The 24,983-nt window shown below is 40.9% G+C and overlaps 1 protein-coding gene across 1 annotated transcript in view; it reads left to right on the top strand.

Annotated features, from left to right (window-relative positions):
- Positions 1 to 24,983, top strand: part of psme4b (proteasome activator subunit 4b) — a 187,974-nt gene that overhangs the window by 138,957 nt on the left and 24,034 nt on the right. The window contains 4 exon segments of the mRNA XM_055149918.1: positions 2,884 to 3,089; positions 7,735 to 7,820; positions 9,555 to 9,683; positions 20,606 to 20,761. Coding sequence (XP_055005893.1) covers positions 2,884 to 3,089; positions 7,735 to 7,820; positions 9,555 to 9,683; positions 20,606 to 20,761 — 577 coding nt within the window.

Raw genomic sequence — 24,983 nt, 5'->3', positions numbered from 1 at the left:
GCCCCCACACCGCAAATAAAACATTAGAGTTAAGCTTGGGTTTGTACACAACACATTTTTTGTTATGGCCTAAAATATAAAGTTTACGGTTGTGGGTAATTTCCAGTGTCCAGCTTTTGGTGCCTTTAAAGTTCCTACACACCCGGAGTTGTGTTTTGTTGTTTTGTTTCATTCACACATGTTTGGGTAACCTTTTATTATTAGTCTGTCTACATCTCCAAAGCTCAAAATGCTCAGTTCCACCTTGTGATGTCATGTAGTGGTAGCTTTTTACCTTTTTTTGAGTACAGAATGGCATTTACAGGGCTGAAATCATCCAAATCATTCTAGTGAAGCTGTATGGAGTTTAAAAACACAGTGGAGCTCAAAAGAACACATGTGAATGAAAGAAAACCGAAATCTGGGTTTGTTTTTGATGAGAAAACAACATTGCAACATGGGCCCGTTAATCAAGGTCTACGGCTAATCCTGTTCCTAAAGATTGTGGTTTGGAGCAGAGGTCAGACTTTGAAGAGAGGTCGATTTGCAATGATGATGTGTTTTGTTTAGTTTTTTTAAAGCAAAATAAAACTGAATCGATTATGAGATATGATGTTTACCGTATTTTCCGCACTATAGGACGCACTTAAAGCCTTTAATTTAATCAAAAAACGACTGTGCGCCTTATAATCCAGAGCGTCTTATATATGAGTACGACTTTAGTAAACTACAAAGCCGTACCACTTGCAGCGTTACGGCTCCCGTAATCAGGAGCATCGCGGAGTAATACATACTGTAATTCCTTTTAATATAAATGCATAAATAATAAAATGCACCAGTCCAAAGACTCGATCACAACGCCCACTTTAAACTCAAGGCTAAGTGAAAGTGCGAGCTGCGTGGGAGCAGTGGATGAGAGAAGGTGAACACACATTCACCAAGACAGGGAGACAGCGCCGAGCGACTTACGCCACGATCTGCCAAAGGATCGTGGACGCCTGGGCTAAGGATCAGTATCAATTGTGGTCCGAGCTTTCACCAAGACCGAAATCATCACTGAACTGCCAGGGAAGAGTAACCACACTGACTCGGATAATGACGAGAGGGATGCGGGCGAGCTGGACGCTGTAATCGCCCAACTGTTTGAACAATTATGAGTTATTGTGAATACACGGACAAATTAGCGTCTCAGACAGTATTTTTTTTTACACGTTACAACTGAACAAAGTTGAGAGTTATTGTGAACGTGTTAAATAAAGTTTGACTGACTTATCTAACTGTTGTGATTCGTTTAATTCGCCTTATAGTCCGGTGCGGTTTATATGTGAAAAAGTTTGAAAATAGACCATTCAACGACAGTGCGCCTTATAATCCAGAGTGTCTTAAAGTGCAGAAAATACGGTAATTTTAATGCTATATTGAGCAGACCTACATTATGTTGATCTCTGCAAATTCGCTGATTGGTGAAACTGTTTCATGGTCCAATCACTGTTGACTTTAACTCATTTTGTGCAATCAACTCTAACAATCTGTGAAGCAGTGTGTAGAAAAGTGGTATCTACGACTAATGCATTTTTCAGGTCAACAAGACCTTTACTAACATTAACTCTTGTATCTCTCCTCCTCTTTCTCCACTCTTTCGCCTCTTCCCTTCTACTTTCTCCACCTTTCCTCTACCCCCCCACCCCTCTTCCTCCTCTCTCTCCTCCATTCTTTTTTCTCCTCTCCTCTCTTCTTCCTCCTCTCATCCACCCCTCATCTAACTCTCCTCCACTCATCTTCCTACTCTTCTCCAATCCCTTCTTCCCCTCTTTCCTCCTTCCCTCGTCCCCCTTTCCTCCATCTCTCCTCCACCTCTCCTCCACCCCCTTCCTCTTCTCTCCCCTCCATTCTTCTTCCTCGCCTCCTTCATTCCTCTTTCTCCTCTCCTCCCCGCTTCCTCTTCTCCTTCACCTCTCTTCCTCCTCTCATCCACCCCTCTTCTCCTTCTCTCTCTCCCCCACTCCACCTGCCTCCTCTATTCCACCTCTCCTCCACTCATTTTCTTCCTCACCCCACCCCTCTTCAACCTTTCCTCCACCCCTCTTCCCCTACTCTCTCCTTCCCTCCTCCCATCTTCCTCTTCTCCTTCACTTCTCTTCCTCCTCTCCTCCACCACTCCTTCTCCTCTTTTCTATCTCGCCTCCTCTTTCTACACCTCTCCCCCACCCCTCTTCCTGTTCTCCTTCTTCTCTCTCTCCTCCACCTTCTTCCTTCTCTCCTCCACTCATTTTCCTCCTCTCTTCCACCCCTTTTACCCCACAATCTCCTTCCCTCCCTCCTTCTCTCTTCCACCTCTTCTCTATTCCTCTCCACTTCTCATCCACCTTTCCTCCACTCATCTTCCTTCTCTCCTTCACCCCTTTTCCCCCACACTCTCCTTCCCTCCCTCCTCCTCTCATCCACTTCTCTTCCACCTCTCATCTACCTCTCCTCCACTCATCTTCCTTCTCGCCCCCACCCCTCAACCCCTCTTCCTCTTCTCCTTCACCTCTCTTCCTTCTCTCCTCCACCCCTGTTCCACCTCTCCTCCACTCATTTTCCTTCTCTCTTCCACCCCTTTTACCCCACAATCTCCTTCCCTCCCTCCTCCTCTCATCCACTTCTCTTCCACCTCTCCTCCGTTCCTCTCCACTTCTCATCCAACTCTCCTCCACTCATCTTCCTTCTCTCCTCCACCCCTCTTCTCCCACTCTCTCCTTTCTGCCCTCCTTCTCTACTCCACCCCTCTCTTCTCCTCTCTTCCACCTCTGTTTCTCCTCTCCTCTACCCTTCTCCTTCACCTCTTACTCCACCACCTCTCCTCCGCCCCTCTCATCCCCTTCTTCCCCCCTCTCTTCCTCCACCCCTCTTCCTCCTCTCCAGTGTCCTGACCTACATCTTCATGACTGACGTGGCTCTGCCCCACACGCGCCCCACCTCCTCCCCCCACTTGGACCAGTTCGTCACCAGGGTCCTGGAACGGCTCAAGCCCCTCACGTCCGAACCCGAGATCCACAACCACGTCCACGAGGAGAGCACCCGAGGGAGCAACGACGCGCGCACCCAGGCTGTCAAACTGCTCAAGACGGGTGGGTCTGCAGACGCAAGCATTTCACTGAGAGCTGAGGAGAGAGCGAAGGAGTGAGACTATAAAGGGCATCTGAGGACAAGGCGTACGCAGTATTAATTATAGACATAGAAGATTACATATTCAGCTTTTCTCATGGCAAATGAAGTTGAAATTCTGCCAACTGGACAAAGGTTTTAGAGTGAAACATTTCGCCACAGATCCAAGTAGTGGTTTCACAAGCCTTAATGCCAAACCAGAGTCCAGTACTAAACTCTATTACAGATTTCCATGATAAAATGATGATTTAAAAAAAGAAACAGACTGTATTTTTAACACAAAATAATAGTACGCGTGGTAATAGTGTTCTTATATTAGTTTTAGTTTAGTTTAAATAATTCATGATCATTCTAAAAGTCAGGAAAGGTCAAATTTTGGCCTGTTTGTGTTTTTTTTTGTTTTTGTTTTTTTTAATTGGTACTTGCTGAAATGAGATTAAAGTTCACACCTTTGGGTACAGTAGTTCAGGATGTCTTTACTGTAAACAACTAGAGTGTTTTAGTTTCAGTGTAGATAACCAGAATCAGAACTGAAGAAGCTGCTTGGATGAGTGACAAAACATATTTACTTTACAAACTTTTATGTTGATAGAATTCTTTCAGGGTTTTTTTTTCCTATGGATCCTTCCTGGATCACTGAGGGATTAATATAACATTTATTATTTCCAATAGATTTTACTATGACTATTGTGACAAAAGCAAAATTTGATTAAAAGTTGTTCAGGAAAATGTTACTTAAATAGCCCTGACTTACATTTGTTCCATTACAGGTGGTTTAATAGCTCAAAAATACCTAGAAAAACAGACATTCTGACTGTGAGCGGAGTCGCCTCTCCATAGACCTGACCTATAACTTGGTCTGGTCTGGTTTGGTCTCCATAAAGACAGAAAGGTTTAATGTCATACTGTGAAACATTCCAGACAGATTAATAACATCTCCATAGAGAAAAGCATTTGACAGATTGCCTGATTCAGCAGCCGGTTTCACTTTGTAGAAACTGTCTGACCTCGCAGTATTAGTTTTTCCCAAATCCCGTAGGAAGAAGGGCAATAACATCTTTCCCGTTGATAAAATTGACCAAACATTCTCTTTGTTCCGGCTTTAAATCCTCGATCTCGGGAATCGTTGCCAACACAGAATGTCTGTCTTCGTCTACATCCATCTCGACCGCTTTGTTTACTGTTGTGCTGAACCACAAAAGGGACCCAGACAGACGCTTGAGTTTGACGTCATGGCTTCACAGATCTTCGCTGATTGGCCGGTGCGCGGTCTACAACTTCCGGGATTCTTGCAAACCGTCTAGTGTATTCTGATTCCTGACCTAGTCGCTGGAAAGAAATGAAATTGAGCGGAGGCACTAGGTTGCGTGAGCTTGGCTATTTGACGGACCCTTCACCAGAAAAGTTAAATAATGCACCACTTAAGACGCATTCACACTCACAGCACAACAAAATTTTGATTTGTTTTAGATTTAAACTTAAATTAAACTGGAACTTAACCAAGACTAGACCAGGACCAAACAAAGTCTACTGTAAATCAGGATCAAACTAAAACTACAACGCTTCTACAATGGTTCAAAATAAAAATAAAGAGCAGAACACATTAAATACATTAATTAAGCCAAATCTAATCACGCTCTTACTATGAAATACAATTCACAAGGTTGACTCTCCACCGAGCTAAAAATATCCACCAGCTCTGAATCAGTGTTTGAAGAGCGCCTCAAATATTGACATTTTCATGGGTCACAAATTACCCATTAAATTAGTCCGAGGAGCAGCGAAGTGCATCCACAAAATGTCTACTGCTGTTTTTAAGGCCGACTTAATGATAATGCCCCAATCTCTTATTAGTCACTTTGAATATAGGCCATGACCTGTGATTGGCAGCTTGGTCTGCGCACTGAGGCACAAAACATCATGTATGGGGAATCATTTTGATAATTTCAGCCTTGGATTTGCCAGTCTCTGCAGAACAAAAGGTCAAGTGTAGCTGTTAACTTGAAAACTACCGCTTCGTGACATCACAAATTGGAACAGAGCATTTTTAGGTTTGGAGATGTAAACAGACTAATAATAAAGAGACATGTGTGAATGAAACAAAAAACACTCCAAGTATGTTTTTGATGAGGTAACACAGCTTTCTTCCATGTTATAATGTTGTTCCTTCATCAAAAACATGCCTGAAGAGGTTTTATTTGCCACCCATGCATGTTTGAGTAATCTAGTGATCTGTCCCGGACCCTATTCGCTCTCTCTTTACAGTTGAAACTACAAACCTGTATAATGCACTGCTACACACGCCAACATCACCCATTCTCCTGCACGTGAATGTTCCATATACAAAAGCATGGTACAAAATAATACACTACAACAGGGGTCACCAAACTTTTTTTTTCTCTGGGGGCCTCATTATCGCTCCTGACTGTGACGGGGGTCAGGGTCGGGTCGGCCGTATAACAGAATTGTACGACCCTGACGACGCAGATTATATTCCTTGAAAACCGCCACAGTTTCTTTACATATCAGACAAACTGCACGGTCCTTACACTGAACAGAAAAATAATTGGTCGTCCGCTGTTCTTTGAAAACTCTGCGCTCTCTGTGAAGTTTTCGTACTTTAACGCGAGTCATTTTGCTGTCCTTAACTGCACTACAGAACTCTGCACGTGCTTTGACCGTCACTGTTTGATCTTGAGCTTGTCAGGTGACGAAAATTTGGCGGCAAACGTAAATACGTCATATAATAATTTAAACATAAATATAAGTACTTCATTTAAATATAATTTTTAATCGAAAAAATCAACAAAATACAAGTTGCAGATGTGTTATTATTTGCCAGAACATAAAAAAAAACTAAACAAGCCATGACAAGGATTGAGGATTGCATCATAGGGCCAGTTCAAGTGGTGGAGGTGCGGTCAAAGGGGCGTGGAGGGCCAGATTCGACCTACAGGCCTTAGTTTGATGACCCCTTCACTACAGCTTCACAAACCTGATGCAATGTGCAGTAGTTATAAATGTATAGCAAAAAACACAGCAATTTTTCTTGTGAGAGCACTCTGAAGGGAGTAATATAAAAGCACATGAAACTCCATTTTACATAATATGTCCTCTTTAATAATACTTTTGTTTTATTTTTCCACAACCATCTTAGAAACTGCTAGTCTTTAGTTTAAGGCTGTGCAATTAATAGATTTTGGCCATACCAGCTTGTCAAAGTCTGATCCCGTCAGATCTCAGAAGCTAAACAAGACCAGGCCTGGTTAGTATTTGGATGAGAGACACTGGGAAAATCTGGTTCCACAGGGGGGCGCCAGCCGCAAAAAACTGTAGTTGTGTCCTTAGGCAAAACACTTCACCCACATTGCCTGGTAAGAAAGTAGTGTATGTGTGAGTGATGGTGGTGGTCGGAGGGGCTGATGGTGCAGATTGGCAGCCTCCCTTCTGTCAGTCTGCCCCAGGGCAGCTGTGGCTACAGTAGTAGTTTACCACCACTGAATGTTGAGTGAATGAATAATGATCTGTAAAGAGCTTTGGGCATCTTGAAAGACGCTATATGAATGGAATGATTAATTAATAATTAATAATTTTGATCACGATTTAAATTTTTGTGTCAAACGATCTCCAAACTCATATAATTGAGTTGAAATGATTTAGCTTAACAAAGTTTATTTGGGGATATTTTTTAAAACAAAATTAAGTATATTTATTAAAAATTTTAAATATAGAGATTGTAGAATAGCTGGTAGAATAGTTTATTTTTGATACATTTATGTTTTTTTTATGCTTTATTTCATGGCCAATGCTCTATGGTTCATATTTGCAGCCTATATTTATTTAGGTTTAAGTTTTGCATAAATTATCAATAACAAAGTGTTTGTTGTTTTTTTTTGAGAGAGAGAGAAATGCTGAATAAATGCATTGTGTTGAATAATTGTGATTTTAATATTGACCAAATAATCATGATAATGATTTTTTTCCATAATCGAGCAGCCCAACTTTACTTCAGCATCTGCAGTATTACACGAGTCCACCATATGATACTAACCAGCTCCGACTAATTGCAGTTTTAAATTTGCATATCCTGCATTTGATTCATATGACACGTTACATAAATAGCAGTTCCCTAGACTCTCTCTCTTAATTAGTTTGCTATCATAGCTAAGAAAATAATGATTAATCCAACAGGATTTGAGACCCGGCTCTATCAAACTCTCTATAATGTCCCGATATTTTATGTGCTGATGTTAGACGCGTAATTTTCTAACTGTGAGTTTCTTGGCACGCTCACCTCTCGCCATCTGCTCCCGTGTCATTAGCGTGTTCGTTTCTTGTTAGCTTTCTCCCATGTGGCCGCAAATGTTTTTCCACTCCTCTTATATTCTCTTTTTACTTAACCATTAACACTAAATACAGATCTCATCATACCCATTACGATTTCCACTTCCATTATTTACCCCGCGTTATATAGATAAATGCGTAGCTACGGAATTACCCATGTCGTTAGAGGCGGGATTAAGATGGATCGCGTTTTAGCGGCAAGGTCACAAAGCCAATATTTGTTTTTATTCCTTTCTATTAAAATGTATGTGTCTTGTTTTGCAGTTTTGAAATGGTTGATGGCCAGCGCAGGGCGTACCTTTACCACTCCGGTTCAACAGCAGCTGCAGCTCTTGCCGTTGCTTTTCAAGGTAATACACAAACACGAGCGCACACACAAACACACACACACTTACACACACACGTATACACACTTACACACACACGTATACACACACTGCGCTGCATAGGTCCCAGCACAGCAACAATATTACCCACTCAATCTTACTTGGCCATTAAACTCAATTTCTCTCTTCATTTACTCAAAATGGTTGCGTGGCTGCGTGTTTCTTGCCCTCCCCTCCCCTCCTCTGTCTATCTTTCTCTCTCCCTCCCTCTCCCTCTCCATCCCTCACTCACGTTCTCTTTCTTTCCCCTTTCTCTCTCTTCACCTTCGTCTCTCCCTGTCTGTTTCCCTCCGTCTCTCTCCCGCTACTTCGTTTTTTTTCCTCACTTTCTCTCCCTCTCTGCATCTCCTCCTCCTCCTTCTCTACCTCCCTCCCTTCTCTCTTCCTCCCTCTCTACCTTGCTTCCCTCTCTCTCTCTCTCTCACATACACTTTCCCCTATTTCTCTCCTTCTTTCTTTCTCTTTTCTTCTTTCGTGTCCCCTCTCTGTTTTTCATTTTCTCTCCCTCTGTTCTCCCTCTCCGTTTTTTCTAACTCTGTCCTATCTTATCTCTCTCTCTCCCTTCTCTCCTCTCCTTCTTCCCCCCACTCTCCTTCCCTCTCGCTTCCTCTCTCACTCACTTTCCCCTATTTCTTCCCCTCTCTTTCTCTTTTCTTCTTTCTCCTTCCCTCTCTCTCTCTCTATCCTCCCTCCCCCTTTTTTCTAACTCTGTCCCATTTTATTTTTCTCCCTTCCTTCTCTCTTCCTCTCATTCTTCCTTCCCTCTCTCTCCCCTCCTTCCATTGCTCTCTCTTTCTCACTCTCTCTTTCCCTCCTCGCCCTCCACTCTCCTTCCCTCTCTCTCTCTCTCCCTCTGACACACACTTTCCTTTATATCTCCTCCTCTTTCTTTTTCTTTCTTCTTTCTCCTTCTCTCTCTCTCTATCCTCCCTCCCCCTTTTCTTCTAACTCTGTCCCATTTTATTTCTCCTCCTTCCGTCTCTCTTCTTTTCATTCTTCCATCGCTCTGTCTCTTTCTCTCTCTCCCTTCTCTCCTCTCTCACTCCCTCCACCCTCCTTCTCGCTCTCTCTCTCTCCCTCTCTCTCTCTCAATCAATCACTTTCCCCTATTTCTCCCCTTCTTCCTTTCTTTTTTCTTTCTCCTTCCCTCTCTCTCTATCCTCCCTACCTCTTTTCCTCTAACTGCCCCATTTTATTTCGCGTCCTTCCCTCTCGCTTCCTCTCATTCTTCCGTCGCCCTCTCTCTCTCCCTTCTCTCCACTCTCCTTCCCTCTCTCTCCATCCTTCTCCTCTATTCCTCCTTTCCTCTCCCCCTCCGTCTTTCTCCTTCCTTCCCTTTCTGTCTCCTTTTCTTCTTTTTCCTCCTTCCCTCTCCACCCTCTCATTCCCTCTCTCTTTCTTCTCCTCCTCTTCCTTCCTCCTTCCATTCCCTCTTTTTCCCTCTCTCTCTCCTTCTCTTCTCTCTTCTTCTTATTTCCTCTCTCTCCTTCCTTCTCTCCTTCACTCTCCCTCCTTTCCCCCTCTCCTTTTTCTGCCTCCTCCTCCTTCTCTATTCCTACTTCTCTCTCCTGCTCCTTTTTCTGTCTCTCCCTCTCTGTCTCTTTTTCGTCTTCGCTTTCCTCCTTCCCTCTCCTCCCTCTCACTCTCTCTCCCCTCTTCCTCCATCCCTCCTTCCCTCCCTCTTCTCTCTCTCCCCAGATTGCCCCAGTGGAGATTGATGAAAGCTATGATGAGATGAAGCAGGATGCGCGCACGTGTCTCTCGCTCATGTCCCAGGGCCTGCTGTACCCGGAGCACGTCCCGTTGGTTTTGGCTGCGCTGGAGGAGGTAACAAACGCACCCGTCTAACACTGTTACACATATGCATGCACACGACTCCGGCCCCACCCGCCCCACAGCTCCACCCGCCCCACTGCTCCACGAGTAAACAAGAGGGCTTTTAAGGTTTGTAGTTTACGCAAGGTCGCTTTAAAAATAGATTTGACTTCTTGGTGTTTAAAGGTGCACTGCGGAACTTTTCTGGTAGAGGGGTACGCCGCTTGCTCGTCTCCGTGGAGATTTCATTGCTTTGTCCTGAAGTTCCAAAGTAAATGGTCACAGTTTTATATACAGGGTTCTTACGGTCATGGAAATCTTGGAAAATGTATGGAATTTTAGTATCTCGTTAACGCAACTACAGCGTTCTGTTAAGTTCTCATTAGGATATTCTGATTATTTCTGAACGTCTGCGCCTTTTGTTTAAAAGAGATGACAATAAATGCACTGACAGTATTTTAAATGTTAAAAAACTAAAACCAAACCATAAGGTGAGTGGAAAGAGTTAACATTTCATATTTAGACCTAAAAGTCTGATCAATTCTACACATGTAGGTGCTGTAAAGTCATGGAATTCTCTTTAGGTCTTGAAAAAGTCACGGAAAAGTTTTAAATTGTGTCAGTGAAAAAGAGTTTGAACCCTGTATGTAGCGCTTTTCCACCTTCAAGCAAGTCCTGGGGTTTCAAAAAGGCCGTACATTCAGATCAATGGGCCGAGCTCCATGGCGCATGACTCCAGACTCGCCTTTAGTCCAGCTACATCCACTTCCAGATGCACAGCATGCACGGAGCGCGATCTCGTGTATCACATGATTGCTTAGACCAATCAGAGCGAGAGGAGCTAGAGTGGAGCCGGAGCAGAGCCAGAGCTAATGATTATAAAGCGTTTTTTAAGACAACTGAAGGATTTTGAGTTGAGAAAAAGTTTATGATCTAAAAGTAGGTAAAAATCACCCCAAAATCTAACATTTTTGAAAGTTGTAGGTGCCCTGTCAGACGAACACGAGCATTTTGTGATTACATTGTGCTCTATAAGAAAAATCCTGTCTCAGTCCAGGAGATTTTTTCCACTGTAGTATCAGTGAGCGTCACTACGCCAACTGGAGGCAACTACATGCAGCAACACCCTGTCCACTTATTTTAATAGATCCACACCTTGAAGTCACTCAAAGCACTTTACCACAAGGAACCACTCACCCATTCACACGCATTCATACACCAATGTGTGCAGGCACTAGGGGCGAGGTGGGTTAAGTGTCTTGCCCAAGGACACAATGATAGCATTCTTCTGTGGGAGCTAGAATCGCCCTGCTCAACCAATGTTTTTTATGTCAATTCGAACCTCCAGCCGTCAGATTAGTGGACAAACGCTCTACCAGCTGAGCTACTGCTGCCCCAGTGTGGCATTAAACTTATTTATCTCCCTGAAGACAAGCAAGTATCACCACCAAACCAAGTTACGTGGCAAATCTGTGGAGTGGTGACCATGTTCATAGTCAAAATGCATCTTTTTCTAGCAATGAACCACCTGAAATTGGGTAAATACGTAGATAAATAAGTCTAATATCATACTGTGGAACATTCCAAGTGAAGCAATAACACCTTATGGAGACAACCAGGTCCAGAAAAGTTGCATAGGACATCTTTAAATCTGGATTCAAGTAGCCTACTGTTGGCACAAAAAATAAACATTTCTCATACGATTTTCATAACTAAAGAAGATATAAGAGAGCTGAGAACCCCCGCCTCTTCAAATTTCACATTGGCAAGGAGCAGATATTCATTAATGCGTGTTTATTGTCTGACCTTTTATTTTGTGATACATTTTCTATTAACCTTTTCTTCCTTTCTATATATGTATATATGTGAGAACATACAGGAATGATGGGTACAGAAAAGAGAATAGCAAATCAAAAGGAAGAAAGACAGCAAGAAAACATAGTAGATCATAACGTAGACAAACAAATAAAACAATGTATAATACTTCCGAAGAGAGCTCCTCGTGTACCCCAGCAGTTTTTGAGTGGAGTTTGAATTTGTTTGAATAGTTTTATGTCAGTAGGGTTAGATAAAAGCTGAAATTTTCATACAGAATTACTCAAACTTGTGTGAATCAATTACAATAAAACTCTCAGGAAACCAATGATGAGGAAACACTGTTGTACAAGTTTAAAAGCTCAAAGTCCATTTTACATGCCGCCTTTTGATACGACTATGAAATTTGTAGAGCGCCCAGATCCACTGACCCACAGGTTGACAGTGTGATTCCAGCTGTCACAGATGAATGCTGTTTTTGTGTCCTCGGGCAAGACACTTAACCCCCCTCGCCCCCAGAGTCTGCGCACACTGGTGTATAAATGTGCGCGTGAATGGGTGAGTGGTTTCTTGATGTAAAGCGCTATAAGTGCCCTGAAGGTGGAAAAGCGCTATAGAAAAATGTGAGCATTTACCAAAATAGAAGTGTTTTTTTTCTAGACCACAGAATGTAATTTACACAACATAAGTATCATCTGTATTACCACAGAGTTCTGATATATAGAACAATAACCGAAATATCGTGATATCGTATCGTCAAAGTTCTCACAATAATATCATGGACCATTACAATATATCAAATTACAAGTCTCTTTGCTTAAATGAAGAGTTGTGGTGCAGCAATAACTAAAAAAAGACAATGGGAACTACATAGACCATGATCCTTTGCTCCATTTCAATGTAGACTACAAGAAGAAATAACAGTTCTAAGCACTTTTAAGTCTTAGTTCTTTGGATTAAGTCTTGTCAAGGCATTTTAAGAGGAAAAAGTAGCAAATTAATAGTTTTGTCTGCCTCCATAAAATATCGCAATAAATATCGTACTGTGAGATGTATATCGTGAAAATGTCGTACAGAGAGATTTGGATATTGTTACATCCCTAATCGTGAGTGTTGTGGAAAAAAATTACATTTCTGTTGATAAATAATGAATCCATTTGCGAATCCCAATGAGTTTTTGGAATATAGACCAAAGTTTATTCTTGTTACAGTAGATATGGACAGAGCCTAGGCCTGCCCTGGCCACAGCCCAACAGCCTCTCCTCCAGCATGTCCCTACTCTATTTGACCCGAGTCTCTGCCCAAGTATCTGCCCAAGAGCATCTACCCCGTATCCACCCCGTGTATCTGCCCAGAGCATTTGAGCTCTGAGTATTTATACAGAAAGACAAGTTACATACATATCAAAGCAGAGTGACTTTGGATTCAGAGGCTGGTGCTGAATTAACATACAGTTGAGGACAGGTAAGATGACAAAGGGGCTTCCTGAAGGAGGAGACAGTTGTGTCTGTTGAACATTTACACATGTTAATGACTGTTCTGGGTTTCTGGTAGAAATCACATTCATTTACACAAAGACAGACTGAGAGAAATCTTTCCATAATCTAGATTTCTATCACAGTGAGCCTCCCCACCATATCGTGAGCTTTCCCACGATATCGCAATAAATATCATACTGTATCGTGAGACTTGGATATCGTTACACCCCTACTAAATATCATTAAGAAGCTGCCAATACGATACATACCTGGATACATGGGCCACGATATGCTCATATCTCGATACAGTGCACTTTTGATTCGATACGATATATTTCAAATCAATTCTATACAGCTCAATAAAAAAATAATTGCTAAGTCAAGGCTGTGATACTAAAAGTCTTTGTTAAACCACTTCTTATGCAAAGTTCATTTGAAACACGCACACTTATAATCCTCATAACAGTGAATATGTCAAATGTGTCGCATAAATAAAGTTTCCTTCAACTAAAACAAGCAACAAAACTGTAGCGCTATAACATAATAATTTAGTAAAATATACCCCAAAAAATAATCTTGGTGATATATCGATACAACAGCCTACGATATCGATACTGTATCATCACATTAAACAATACGATATATTGATATTTTGATATTTTTGCACACCCCAAATCAACACCATTCAAAAAAATATTCAGAAAAGACCAAAGCCAGGTTTATTTGAATTGTTAAACTTTGCAAGGTTACGCCAGTTTATTTCTAAAACGGCAAAAGGGATTGTTCTTAAAACTCAAATGAAACACTGATAAACAAATGATTTAAAATGTTTACTTTATAAACTGAAGCTAAAAGTACATTGTGCTGGTTTTAATAGCATTTATTATTGAATATACCGCAGCTTAAACTCTTAACATTTGAGATTTTTGAAACATCTGTGAATGTAAAAATGAATGGGATTTTTTTTCTTTCTTAGCTAAAAGTCCCAACCGACAGAGCTCCATTTCCACCTGTTACTGTGGGAATAAACAAATAAACCTTTTTTTTTTGTTTTGTTTTTCCAAATACTCAAAGGAAAGCAGGTAGCATTGTAACATCCTTGTAGCACCTTGCGTAGAGTGCCACTTCGGCTGCTGCTCCTCTCTGTAAAAGTCATGAACAATGTGTTATCTTAAGCCCCATTCGCACCGGATTTAATTCTCCAGAGGAAGTGGGGTAATTTTTATATTTCCTGCCCCTCTCTCCAGTTTAATCCATTTGGGAGCTCGTACATGGGCAATTTTTCACCTCCTCCCAATAATAATTACAGCCCCAGCAGTTCTAACACAATGTACTACCCTTATTTTCACTCACTTGCTTTGGGGGGTTTGCTTCTTGCAGTACATTTTCTAAACGTGTTCTTAAACATCTTATGCGATCATCAGGTTGTAATTTATCATAATTAAAGCGCCCATATTATGCTATTTTCTGATCTATGTTATAATATTTTCTCATCCAAAACAGACCTGGAGTTGTGTTTTATTTTATTCACACATGTTTAACACACAAACACTGTATATTTAGATTTTAGAGATCTTCTCTCAACAGAAAACGCTCTATTCCACCTTGTGATGTCATGTGGTGATACAGCAGTGTTTCCCGCAGCACTTTATAGTTAAGGCCTTGACAACAAGTGGCCCCCGCCTTGACTACGTCCCTCCGAACCACGTGAATCCTCGCTAAAATATAATCTGCACAGAATCTCCACACACCCCCACTACTCACTTCTTTCACGTGCACCTGATTTCCGCACACCCCTCTCTGCTTCTCACTTCTCCATGCATGGAATCTCCGCGCACTCTACCACACTTCTCACTTCTTCTCCTTGGATCCCCGGTCCCCACTTCTTCTCCGTGCACGGAATCTCCACGCACACCTTTCTGCTCCTCTCTTCTTCTCTCCGTGCACGGAATCTCCACGCACCCCTCCACGCTCCTCAGGGAATCTCTGCGCACCCCTCCCCGCTCCTCACTTCTTCTCCGTGCACGGAATCTCCACGCACCCCTCCACACTCCTCAGGGAATCTCTGCGCACCCCTCCCCACTCTTCACGGAATCTCCGCGCACCCTTCTACTCTCCTCACAGAATTTCTATGCACTCCTCCCCGCTCCTCACTTCTTCTCCATGCATGGAATCTCCACGCACCCCTCCACGCTCCTCACTTCTTCTCCATGCACGGAATCTCCACGCACCCCTCCCCGCTCCTCACTTCTTCTCCATGCACGGAATCTCCACGCACCCCTCCACGCTCCTCACTTCTTCTCCATGCATGGAATCTCCACGCACCCCTCCACGCTCCTCACTTCTTCTCCATGCATGGAATCTCTGCGCACCCTTCCACGCTCCTCACGAATCTCCACGCACCCCTCCACGCTCCTCACTTCTTCTCCATGCATGGAATCTCTGCGCACCCTTCCACACTCCTCACGGAATCTCCACGCACCCCTCCACGCTCCTCACTTCTTCTCCATGCATGGAATCTCCACGCACCCCTCCCGCTCCTCACTTCTTCTCCATGCATGGAATCTCCACGCACCCCTCCACGCTCCTCACTTCTTCTCCATGCATGGAATCTCTGCGCACCCCTTCCACGCTCCTCACGAAATCTCAACGCTTCCCCCTGCTCCTCACGGAATCTTCACACACCCCTCCCCGCTCCCCACTTCTTCTCCGTGCATGGAATCTCCTCGCACCCCTCCCCGCTCCTGACTTTTTCGGCAGCACCGCCTTACCTAACCAATTTTCTGTGGGAAACACTGTAAAGGAAGTGCTCCACTGTGTTTTTAAACTCCACACACCGTCACTAGAATAATTTGGACAATTTCAGCCCTGAAATTACCCGTCTGTACTGAACAACAGTATCAACAGTAGCTCTTCATGACATCACAAGGTGGAACAGAGCATTTTGAGCTTTGGAGATGTAGACGGACTGATGTGTGAATGAAACAAAACATAACTCGGGGTTTGTTTTTTGAGGAGGTAACTTTCATTCACAAGAGTCAATTTTGCGTAATATAGGACCTGTAAAAATAAACTCCTAGACTTGTTTTTCTCAGTATTTCCCTTTCATTAAACTCATTTCCTCTATGGAACAAGTCCAATGTGTACAAAAGCAGAAATATACAGACGAAAACACAGACAGTCGCGGCAGCCTTTCGGCATTTCTATAGTCGACACAAAAAGGCGCAAATATGAGGTTCATTCACTATTCAAACTCTTCACAGATGTTGAGTTTACACCTCAGCTCCTCTGGCAATTATAGTGCATTTTCTATGGGGGAATGTGTTTAGGTGCAGGTGCGCTGTCAGCTTTGCCATAGCCTCCTCTCGTCTGAAATATGAAAATAGCAGAGACCAAGAGGAGATTAAGCAGATGCAGTACTAAAATGTGTCTGACTGGGGAGACCGCAGTTAACATATTATAATAACTACTCTTTTATTAGCCCTAATAAACCATGAGCAGTTTATTAAGAATGATTCACGCTTAGTCCATACATACATTAAAGAGCCAGTATTACGCTATTTTCTGATCTACCTCATAATTAAGTTGCCGATACGATACATATCTCGATACAGTGCACTTTCAGTTTGATACGATATGTTTCAAATTGATTTGATACGGTTGAGGAAAATATAATGGCTGAGGGTCTGTTTACACGAGAACGCTTACGGGTAAAAACGACAAAATATTTTATCTGAAGTGCCTTTCGTTAAGACGGTGACGGTGTTTTGGGGTTTTAAAATCCCAAAAATCTGAAACCATCCTCCAGAGTGGAAAAGTTGAATATGCTCCGCCATAGTATTTCCATCTACACTGCCCAAGACGCAAAACTCTGGTTAGATTTGCTCACACCGTATACACGTTTACGTCACATACATACAGTACATAGAAACAAACATGTTGGATGGCATGCATACCCAGTCGAATTCCACTCACTTTTGCATCACCGTATGCACGCAGATTTCCTCCCGAAAACACTTGTCTAAACGAGGAATATAAAGTGAAGACCCGACGCCACTTTTGCGTCTTCTGTTCAGACCGTCATCATATAAACGTAGCCTAAATCATGGCTGTGACACTAAAAGTCTTTGTTAAACCACGTCTTGTGCAAAGTTCAAATGAAACACAAACATTTTAATCATCACAACTGTGAAAATGTCAAATGTGCTGCATAAACAAGTTTCTGTCCTCTAAACAAACAACAAAACTGTAGCAGTAACAAAATAATTTTGTAAAATATACCAAAAAAATACTCTTAGCGATATATCGATGCAGCAGCCCACGATATTGATACTGTATCATCACATTAAACAATACGATATATCTATATTTCGATGTTTTTGCACACCCCTAGTTATAATGTTGTGTCCTCATCCCAAACAGACCAGGAGATGTGTTTTGTTTCATTCACACATGTTTGACACACAAATCCTGCATATTTATGCTGTGTTCTTATCTCAAACTGAAAACACTCTGTTCCACCTTGTGATGTCATGTGATAATATAGTAAGTGCTCCACTTTAGGCAAGGCAAGTTTATTTGTATAGCACAATTCGTACACAAAGTAATTCAAAGTGCTTTACAGAATAAGAAATACATTAAAATCATAATAAAAACAAATCAAAACATAAATAATCATAAAGATTAAAATTAAAAAAGAGAGACATAAATTGGAGAGAAGAGTGCGGAATGAAAACCTTTCAGTTATTTGCACAGTTAAACAGAAATGTTTTGAGCCTGGATTTAAACAGCGTCACAGAAGAGTCTGTCTCACATGTTCAGACTGTTCCAGGTTTTAGCTGCATGAACCTGAAACTCTGACTCCCCTTGTTTAGTCGTGACTCTGGGCACCAGCAGGAGGCCGGTCCCTGAGCTCCTCAGAGTGTGAGATGGTTCATATGACACTAACATGTCACAGATGGACTTTGGTGCTCGGCCATGGAGACACTTGTACAAGCAGAGCTGCTTTAAAGTCTATTCTCTGGGCCTATTCTCTGACTATTCACTTTAAACTCCATACACCTTCACTAGAATCATTTGGTTGATTTCAAACCAGCAACTGACAATCTCTACTGAACAAAAAGTAAATCTGCTTCATGATATCACAAAGTGGAACGGAGCATCCTGAGCTTTGAGATGTAGACAGACTAATAAAAAAAAGGATTATTCAAACATGTGTGAATGAAACAAAACACATCTCCGGGTTTGTTTTATCAAGGTAACAACATTATAACATGGTTTACAGCTCACAAGAATCCATTTATCATAATATAGGACCTTTAAAACCCCACCAGGATTTGAACCTCCAACTTTCAGATCAGCGGACAAACACTCTGAGCTTCTGTTGCTCCCAATGCACCTTTAAAGTCATAATAGCAAAACTCACATTATTGTTCATGACTTTTTATGCTACTTTTAAAACAACATTTATAAAGTAATTAGCCTGAGTTTTATGAAAGCAAAAACAGAACTCTTTTTCTTGGGCATATTAGGAAGAAATCTAAGAATACAATTTCCACACTACATTTTGCTATTAAGCCCCCAAATTTCTAAATGGACTTGAACATGTGCAAATTGTACTTAGGAAATGTCGAAAAACTAAGAAAATGGCTTTCATGGTAACTCAGCTGTGTAATTCTGCCCAAATGATCAAAACATAATGTGTCTCACTACTTAAGCTGTCGCAGAAAATGAACTAAATGGAAAAAGTCTGGTCTGTGTATTCTCCCAAGAAGACCTAATTTCATTTATGCATGGGAACATTAGATTTGAGTTTTATGTGGAAAATCGGCAGTATCTGTTTTACTTCATAATATTTCTGTCATTTAAGTTAAGTTCTTGTCTGGTGTTTGGACAGATAGATAACAGCGCTCGTCTCTGTTTTGTGGTTTTAGCTGCGTGTAACCACATGAAGAAAAATAACCAAAAAGGATGAAAATACACACATTTACAAATAAGAAAAATAAGATTATAAAGATTACGATCGCAGATATTGCCACAGCTGTATTTTGTCCTAAAACGACTTAATTTCATTGGGAACATTAGATTTGAGTTTTATGTGGAAAATCGGCAGAATCTGTTTTACTTCATAATATTTCCACCATTTAAGTTAAGTTCTTGTCTGGTGTCTGTTGTGACAAATAGATAACCGCACTGGTCTGACTCAGTAATTGACAATTTGTGCATTGTGTTTTGTGGTTTTAGCTGCATATAACTGCACATGCACAGAAATAACCCCCAAAAATTGCACACATTTACAAATAAGAATTAAGATTAAGATCAAGCTCATTGCAACTCAGAGATTCACAGATATTGGTACAGCTGTATTTTCTCTTAAAAAGTTAGATGGTAGTCTTTCTACTACATTTGTACAATTTAAGTTTTTTCTAATCTTTAGGGACTTCCGTGCATAGATAGACTGGTCTTACTCAACAGCAAGTGCGTAGGTTTGCATAGAGGTGGAGACATGTCACAGTCAGTATTTGGAGAAGACAAAATAGTCCCTAACAATATTTTAGTATAGTAAAAAATACATTTATTCCGATAATTTTCAAAACTCAATAGTATAAATTAATGATTTTTTATTTTTTTATTTTATGAGACAGGGACAGTGCACAATTTACATTAACCTTAACAGGAGAGATGTATTGTACCAGGTTGTAGCACCAGTGCTAATTTCCACCTGTCGTCCCTGGGCAGGTTTATAAATTGATTGTATTTAATTGACATTAGCTACCAACTGTTCTTCCTGGAGACCTGTAGCATGTTTTGGGTTGACTGAACATGTTTTAGTTCACATTTTGTTTATTAAATGTTCTGAGATGTATTCAGTGATATGACGACAGGGTTACCCCTGCCGCTATTTCATTGGCTGCAACAGAGTGATGTCATTAGTGGTGCCACAAGCCTGAACTGGGGAAGTGGCGGGACAGGGCCGCACCTGAAGATGCAAGCGTGAGTGAAGACGCTGTGCACCAAACTTTGAAAGACTTTTCAAAAGGAACTTACTTGACTTCATCTTCAATTAAACTTGACTTATAATGAGTCACTGCGGAAAAAGAGCGACTATCACCACAAGTGCACCTCCCAAACAGAGCCCTACTCGTGCACTGTGAGCAGCCCGACTCTACTGACAATGTTCCATGCAAAAATGTTTGGACATGACCTCACAAATATCTCATCACCAACAAGCAAAGGGAAATCTGCTACATACTTCTACATCACTGTTTTCCTTTAAAGAATTATCTTAGAAGGGAAATGGACACAAACTGTACATTTTGTGAACTTGCAAACAAAGTATTAACATCTCCATGGATACAAACAGCTGGCGACCCTTCACCAGAAGTTACGTAATGCCCCTTTAACTTGTGGGTTAGGGCTCAAAAGTTGTATAGATTTTAGGTTATAACATTGAACAATGGGACTAACAAATTATAATTTTGAATTCATGTATGGATGGACAACCATTTACTATTGTTTAACTATATGAACTTTAGAGAGCAGCTGTCGCCTTGTGTGTATTTTGTCCATTAGTAATTCTATATTTGACACTTTACATTGAACACTAACAAATACACTGTGTTTCTTATCACATTATTGCAGATGTCAGTGAACCGGTCGTGGCACGCTCGGTTCTCCGTCCTCACGTACCTCCAGATCATGGTCTTCTATAACCTCTTCACGCTGCTCAGTCTCCCCAAAGAAGTGCTCCGCATCAAGGCCCTGGTGATGCAGCTGCTCCTGGACGAACAGCTTGAGGTAAGAACGACCGACCGATAATAATCAGTATAATCAGTATTGGTGCAAGCACTGCCTCCAGATACGTGCGTTTAGAAGTTTTGTGGAAACCTGATTAGCAATAAAATTCACCAATTTACGGATCAGCACCTTGGTATTTTGGTGGAGCAGTGACCCCAAAAGTTACGCTGGAAGGAGCCAAGTGGTTCTGGCAGGTCGTACTGGCCAAACAAAGCTTCTGTTACACAAACAGCTGTAGGGTAAAACTTTGCTTTTCATGTCTTGGGAAGTAAGTAAAGTGTCCAAAGTAATGAAAAAGGCAGAGTACGTCACACAGAATTTGAAATGTTTAGTAAAAACAAACCACACGTAAACATGCTTGCTGCCATAACTGTACAATTTTGATACTAAGAAAAATTAAAACACTTTATTATACAACATGTCTTTGTCAAATATCAATGTCAACCAAATATTTTTTTAATTACCGTATTTTCCGGACTATAAGTCACTCCGGAGTATAAGTTGCACCAGCCAAAAAATGTGCAATGAAGAAGAAAAAACATATGTAAGTCGCACCGGACAATAAGTTGCACTTTTTGGAGAAATGTATTTTATAAAATCAGAAACCAGGAACCGACATTTCATCTTGAAAGGCAAATTATATTAAAAACAATAGAACAGAAAACAACAGCCTGAATAGGCGTTAATATGTTAACGTAACATATTCACAGTTATTCAGATAATTATAGCATAAACAAAAAATATAAGTTTACCAAACTCACAATCTCACTCCAAATCACTAAATCCATTGAATTCTTCATCCTCGGTGTCACTTCTGCGTGACCTCCGGAGATAAACCATAGATCCATGAAGTAAACAGAGCGCTGCTTCCTCTTCTGTGTAGCTGTCGTCAGACTCAGCATCAGTTCCCGTTAGAATTATTCCGGCATTTCTGAATCCCGACAGGATGGTTTCGAATGTCACTGAAGTTCAGGCTTTGTCGATTCATCCAGTGACTTCCAGGAAAGTTGCATGGCCCACCCACCTGGTTGCCGTGAAGCTGTGTTCGCCAACCCCACTTTCCGCCAGTCAATCACAAGCTTCTCGTTCACTCCAAACTTTCTTTCTGCTGCTCGATTACTGTTTTCAGCTGAATATTTCACTATTTGCAGCAGAACAGCAGCTTTTTCTACAGGACACATGTACAGTAGTGCAAAGTGACAGTGGTATAGGAGTAATAGATACTGACACACGAGCCTAGAGCGCCCTCTCATGGCTGTCAGTCTGAAAATTTTAATATATAAGTCGCACAGAGTATAAGGCGCATTACCACCCAAACCATGAAAAAAAGTGTGACTTGTAGTCAGAAAAATACGGTAACTTCTTGGGTTCTTTTTAAAGCCAAGACAAAGATATTAAACAAGAGGATCCTTGTCATGTCTTTAAAAAGAATCCAAGAAGACAAAATGAACGTTTTGGGGTAATTTTTAAAAATGTTTTTCTTATTATGTTACTCCGTTATATTTCTGTCATTTCTTCAGTCCTGATTATAGCTCAAATGACTCTAATTGTGATATTAGTTTCATTATTGATTAGCGTCTGGCAATTGCCCCCATTAACTATAATCTGTAATGTATTTTTGGCAGCATGCTTGTCAGTCTTTATAATTTAAAACTTAAATTAGACAGATTGTTCATTTGGCAACAGGACTTGGCGACCACAACTAAGTATCTAAGTTTTTATATAATACACTAAAGCAGCTTTAATGATCCCACTATTTATAATCGTTTAATCAGCATTTTCCTTGTGTTCAACGCCAAATTTAAAAATAGTTTTGTTTCTTTATTTTGGTTCCACTTCTGATGTTTCTCAAAACAATGAGCCAGGTTGCCATATGCTTTTCTGCTTTGTTTTATAATTCCTTGCACTAAAAATAGCAAAGCGCTCCGTCATCTAAAATGCAGCTCACCTAATCATGTTTATCTAGATGAATTGGCCCTGTCATGATTTATTATTGATGCCGCGGACCTCCCTGGGTCTTTACGCAACGCTATTTCTCCATCGCCCTTTATAAAATTGACGACTGGCGGCCATTTTGGGTCGACTGGGTGTCTTGCTTGTAACGGCGCATTTAAAGGCGTTTTTAAAGAGCTGGTTCAGATTGATTTTGGAGACGAGGGGGGAAATCGATTCACACCTGGGTTACAAAAGCGGCGCAGCGTCTGTTTCTGCTGTATCTGCGGACTGCTTCAACACGGTCAGGGATTTTAATATTTGTTAACATGTTTACAATAACTACGACATCTCAGAGAATGATTGAAGATAAAAGAAAAAAAACAAGTAATTTTCAGTTCAAGTTATCTGTGTTTGTCAAAATGTTGCGTATAAGAATTTGATTTACAATTACAATTAATGACACCATGACTTAAATAAATAAATAAATCATTGTATAATTGATGATGATTAATTTTGTAGTATGTATTTGATCAGCTTCATGAAATATATCTTGGACTTAAATTGAAGCTCATAGGAAGTTTTTCATGTACATTTGAGGCAGTGATATATGCAATAAAATGCTTGAAAATGATGATAATTTGTCAAGCAGACAGACATTTTTTTTGGCTTTTGGGGTATGTTGAGGGTGACATTTGACAGTAGAAAGGCAGCAAGTCCCAGACAATTTTTCTGCTAGTTTCCTCCATGTGCCAGGATGCGCCATGCAACATTTTAGGGTTATTTTACCATGTATGCAGTTGCAGTACCTTAATATTTGCAGTTACATAATTTCGCCAATAGCTTTCCTTAAATAGGGTGTTTTTTTGGACCCTGAGACCAAACGGGGCCGAGTTTGGGGTGGTCCCTATCAGCTTGTGATGGCCCAAGATAAAAGATAACAGAAAATAATAGTGACAAAAAGGTAGCAAAAGACATGCCGAGGAGTGGACCTGGCTCCTGGCCTTGTGTTAGGCCTTTCTGAATGAAAAAGTCAAAGTTAAAAGTTACATGAAAAGCACTGCTTACTTTTTTGGACTGTAGATCAACTTAACTAAATAGGAAAGTATATACAGTACTTAATATATCATTTATATAATTTACGTGTAGGTTAAATAAATCAAGAAATGAAATTATAATGTACTTGACTAATATTAAGGAAAGTGACACCCAATATTGTTCTGACATCTGGAAAAATGTTGGAAGAGCCAGCTAGATGTATACCTTACGTCACTGTAGGTTTTTTTAATGTGTATGTGTGCGTGTGTGTGTGTGTGTGTGTGTGCTGGTGGGTTTATATATGAATTTAGTGTATTGTGGGTGTGTGTCCTTCTGTTTATACTTTGGACCCTGAGTCTATAAAATAAAATTACATATATATAATGAAAAATATAACTTTTTGCTTTACCTTTATTTAAATTTTCACTAATCATCACTGTAGTATCAGAATATGCCCTTAAAAATGAACGAAACTATACAACAATAACAATTTTGCCTAATATTTGTTAATTAAAAATCGTTAAATATTCTTACAATTCCTCATACACTATATTCCTGCATGTAAAATGGATGTGTCTTGCCCGAGGACACAAAAAACATTATACACTGGTCAGAGGGATTGAACCTTCAACCTTTTGCTTTCCTATCCTTTCAAATTACCCTGATTCGACCTCGTGTGTGACCGCCAACACCAGAAAGACTATTATTCAGTCGTCTCTATTAAAACCTGTATCCGACTAAAAACCTGTCAAACCGCATCGTGTGTTTTGAATAAAAAAGTAGATCGAGTCTGAGCTCACCCCGGGCGGTCCGCAGCCGTGTACGGACTGGTCTACTCCCACATAAAGAAAACATAGGCTGAGAGCTTCATACCGACTATAAGTGGTGCAAATCGTGCTCTTGTCATGTCCTGTACTTTTCAAACAACCTTGATAAATATTTGCTGAGACACAACCACGTTTTAGCCCACAATGTGGAAGTACACTATAACCTGTATAACTATAACCTGCATAACATAGACTGGTTTCACACTTAGATACTCACCACATTGAAACTGGGACTAAACGTGGACTAAACCTGGACTAAACCTGGACTAAACCTGGACTAAACCTGGAATAAACCTGGGCTAAACTTGGACTAAACTTGGACTAAACCTGGACTAAACTTGGACTAAACTGGACTAAACCTGGACTAAACCTTGATTAAACCTTGATTAAACCAGTAAATCTTGACTAAACCTGGACTAAACTTT

The sequence above is a fragment of the Boleophthalmus pectinirostris genome, unplaced genomic scaffold, assembly GCF_026225935.1.
Source record: "Boleophthalmus pectinirostris isolate CB_2022bp ecotype Guang Dong unplaced genomic scaffold, ASM2622593v1 HiC_scaffold_14, whole genome shotgun sequence".
Lineage (NCBI taxonomy): Eukaryota > Metazoa > Chordata > Actinopteri > Gobiiformes > Gobiidae > Boleophthalmus > Boleophthalmus pectinirostris.
Note: the sequence above shows the minus strand (reverse complement) of the source record. Positions and strands in the feature narration are given on the sequence as shown.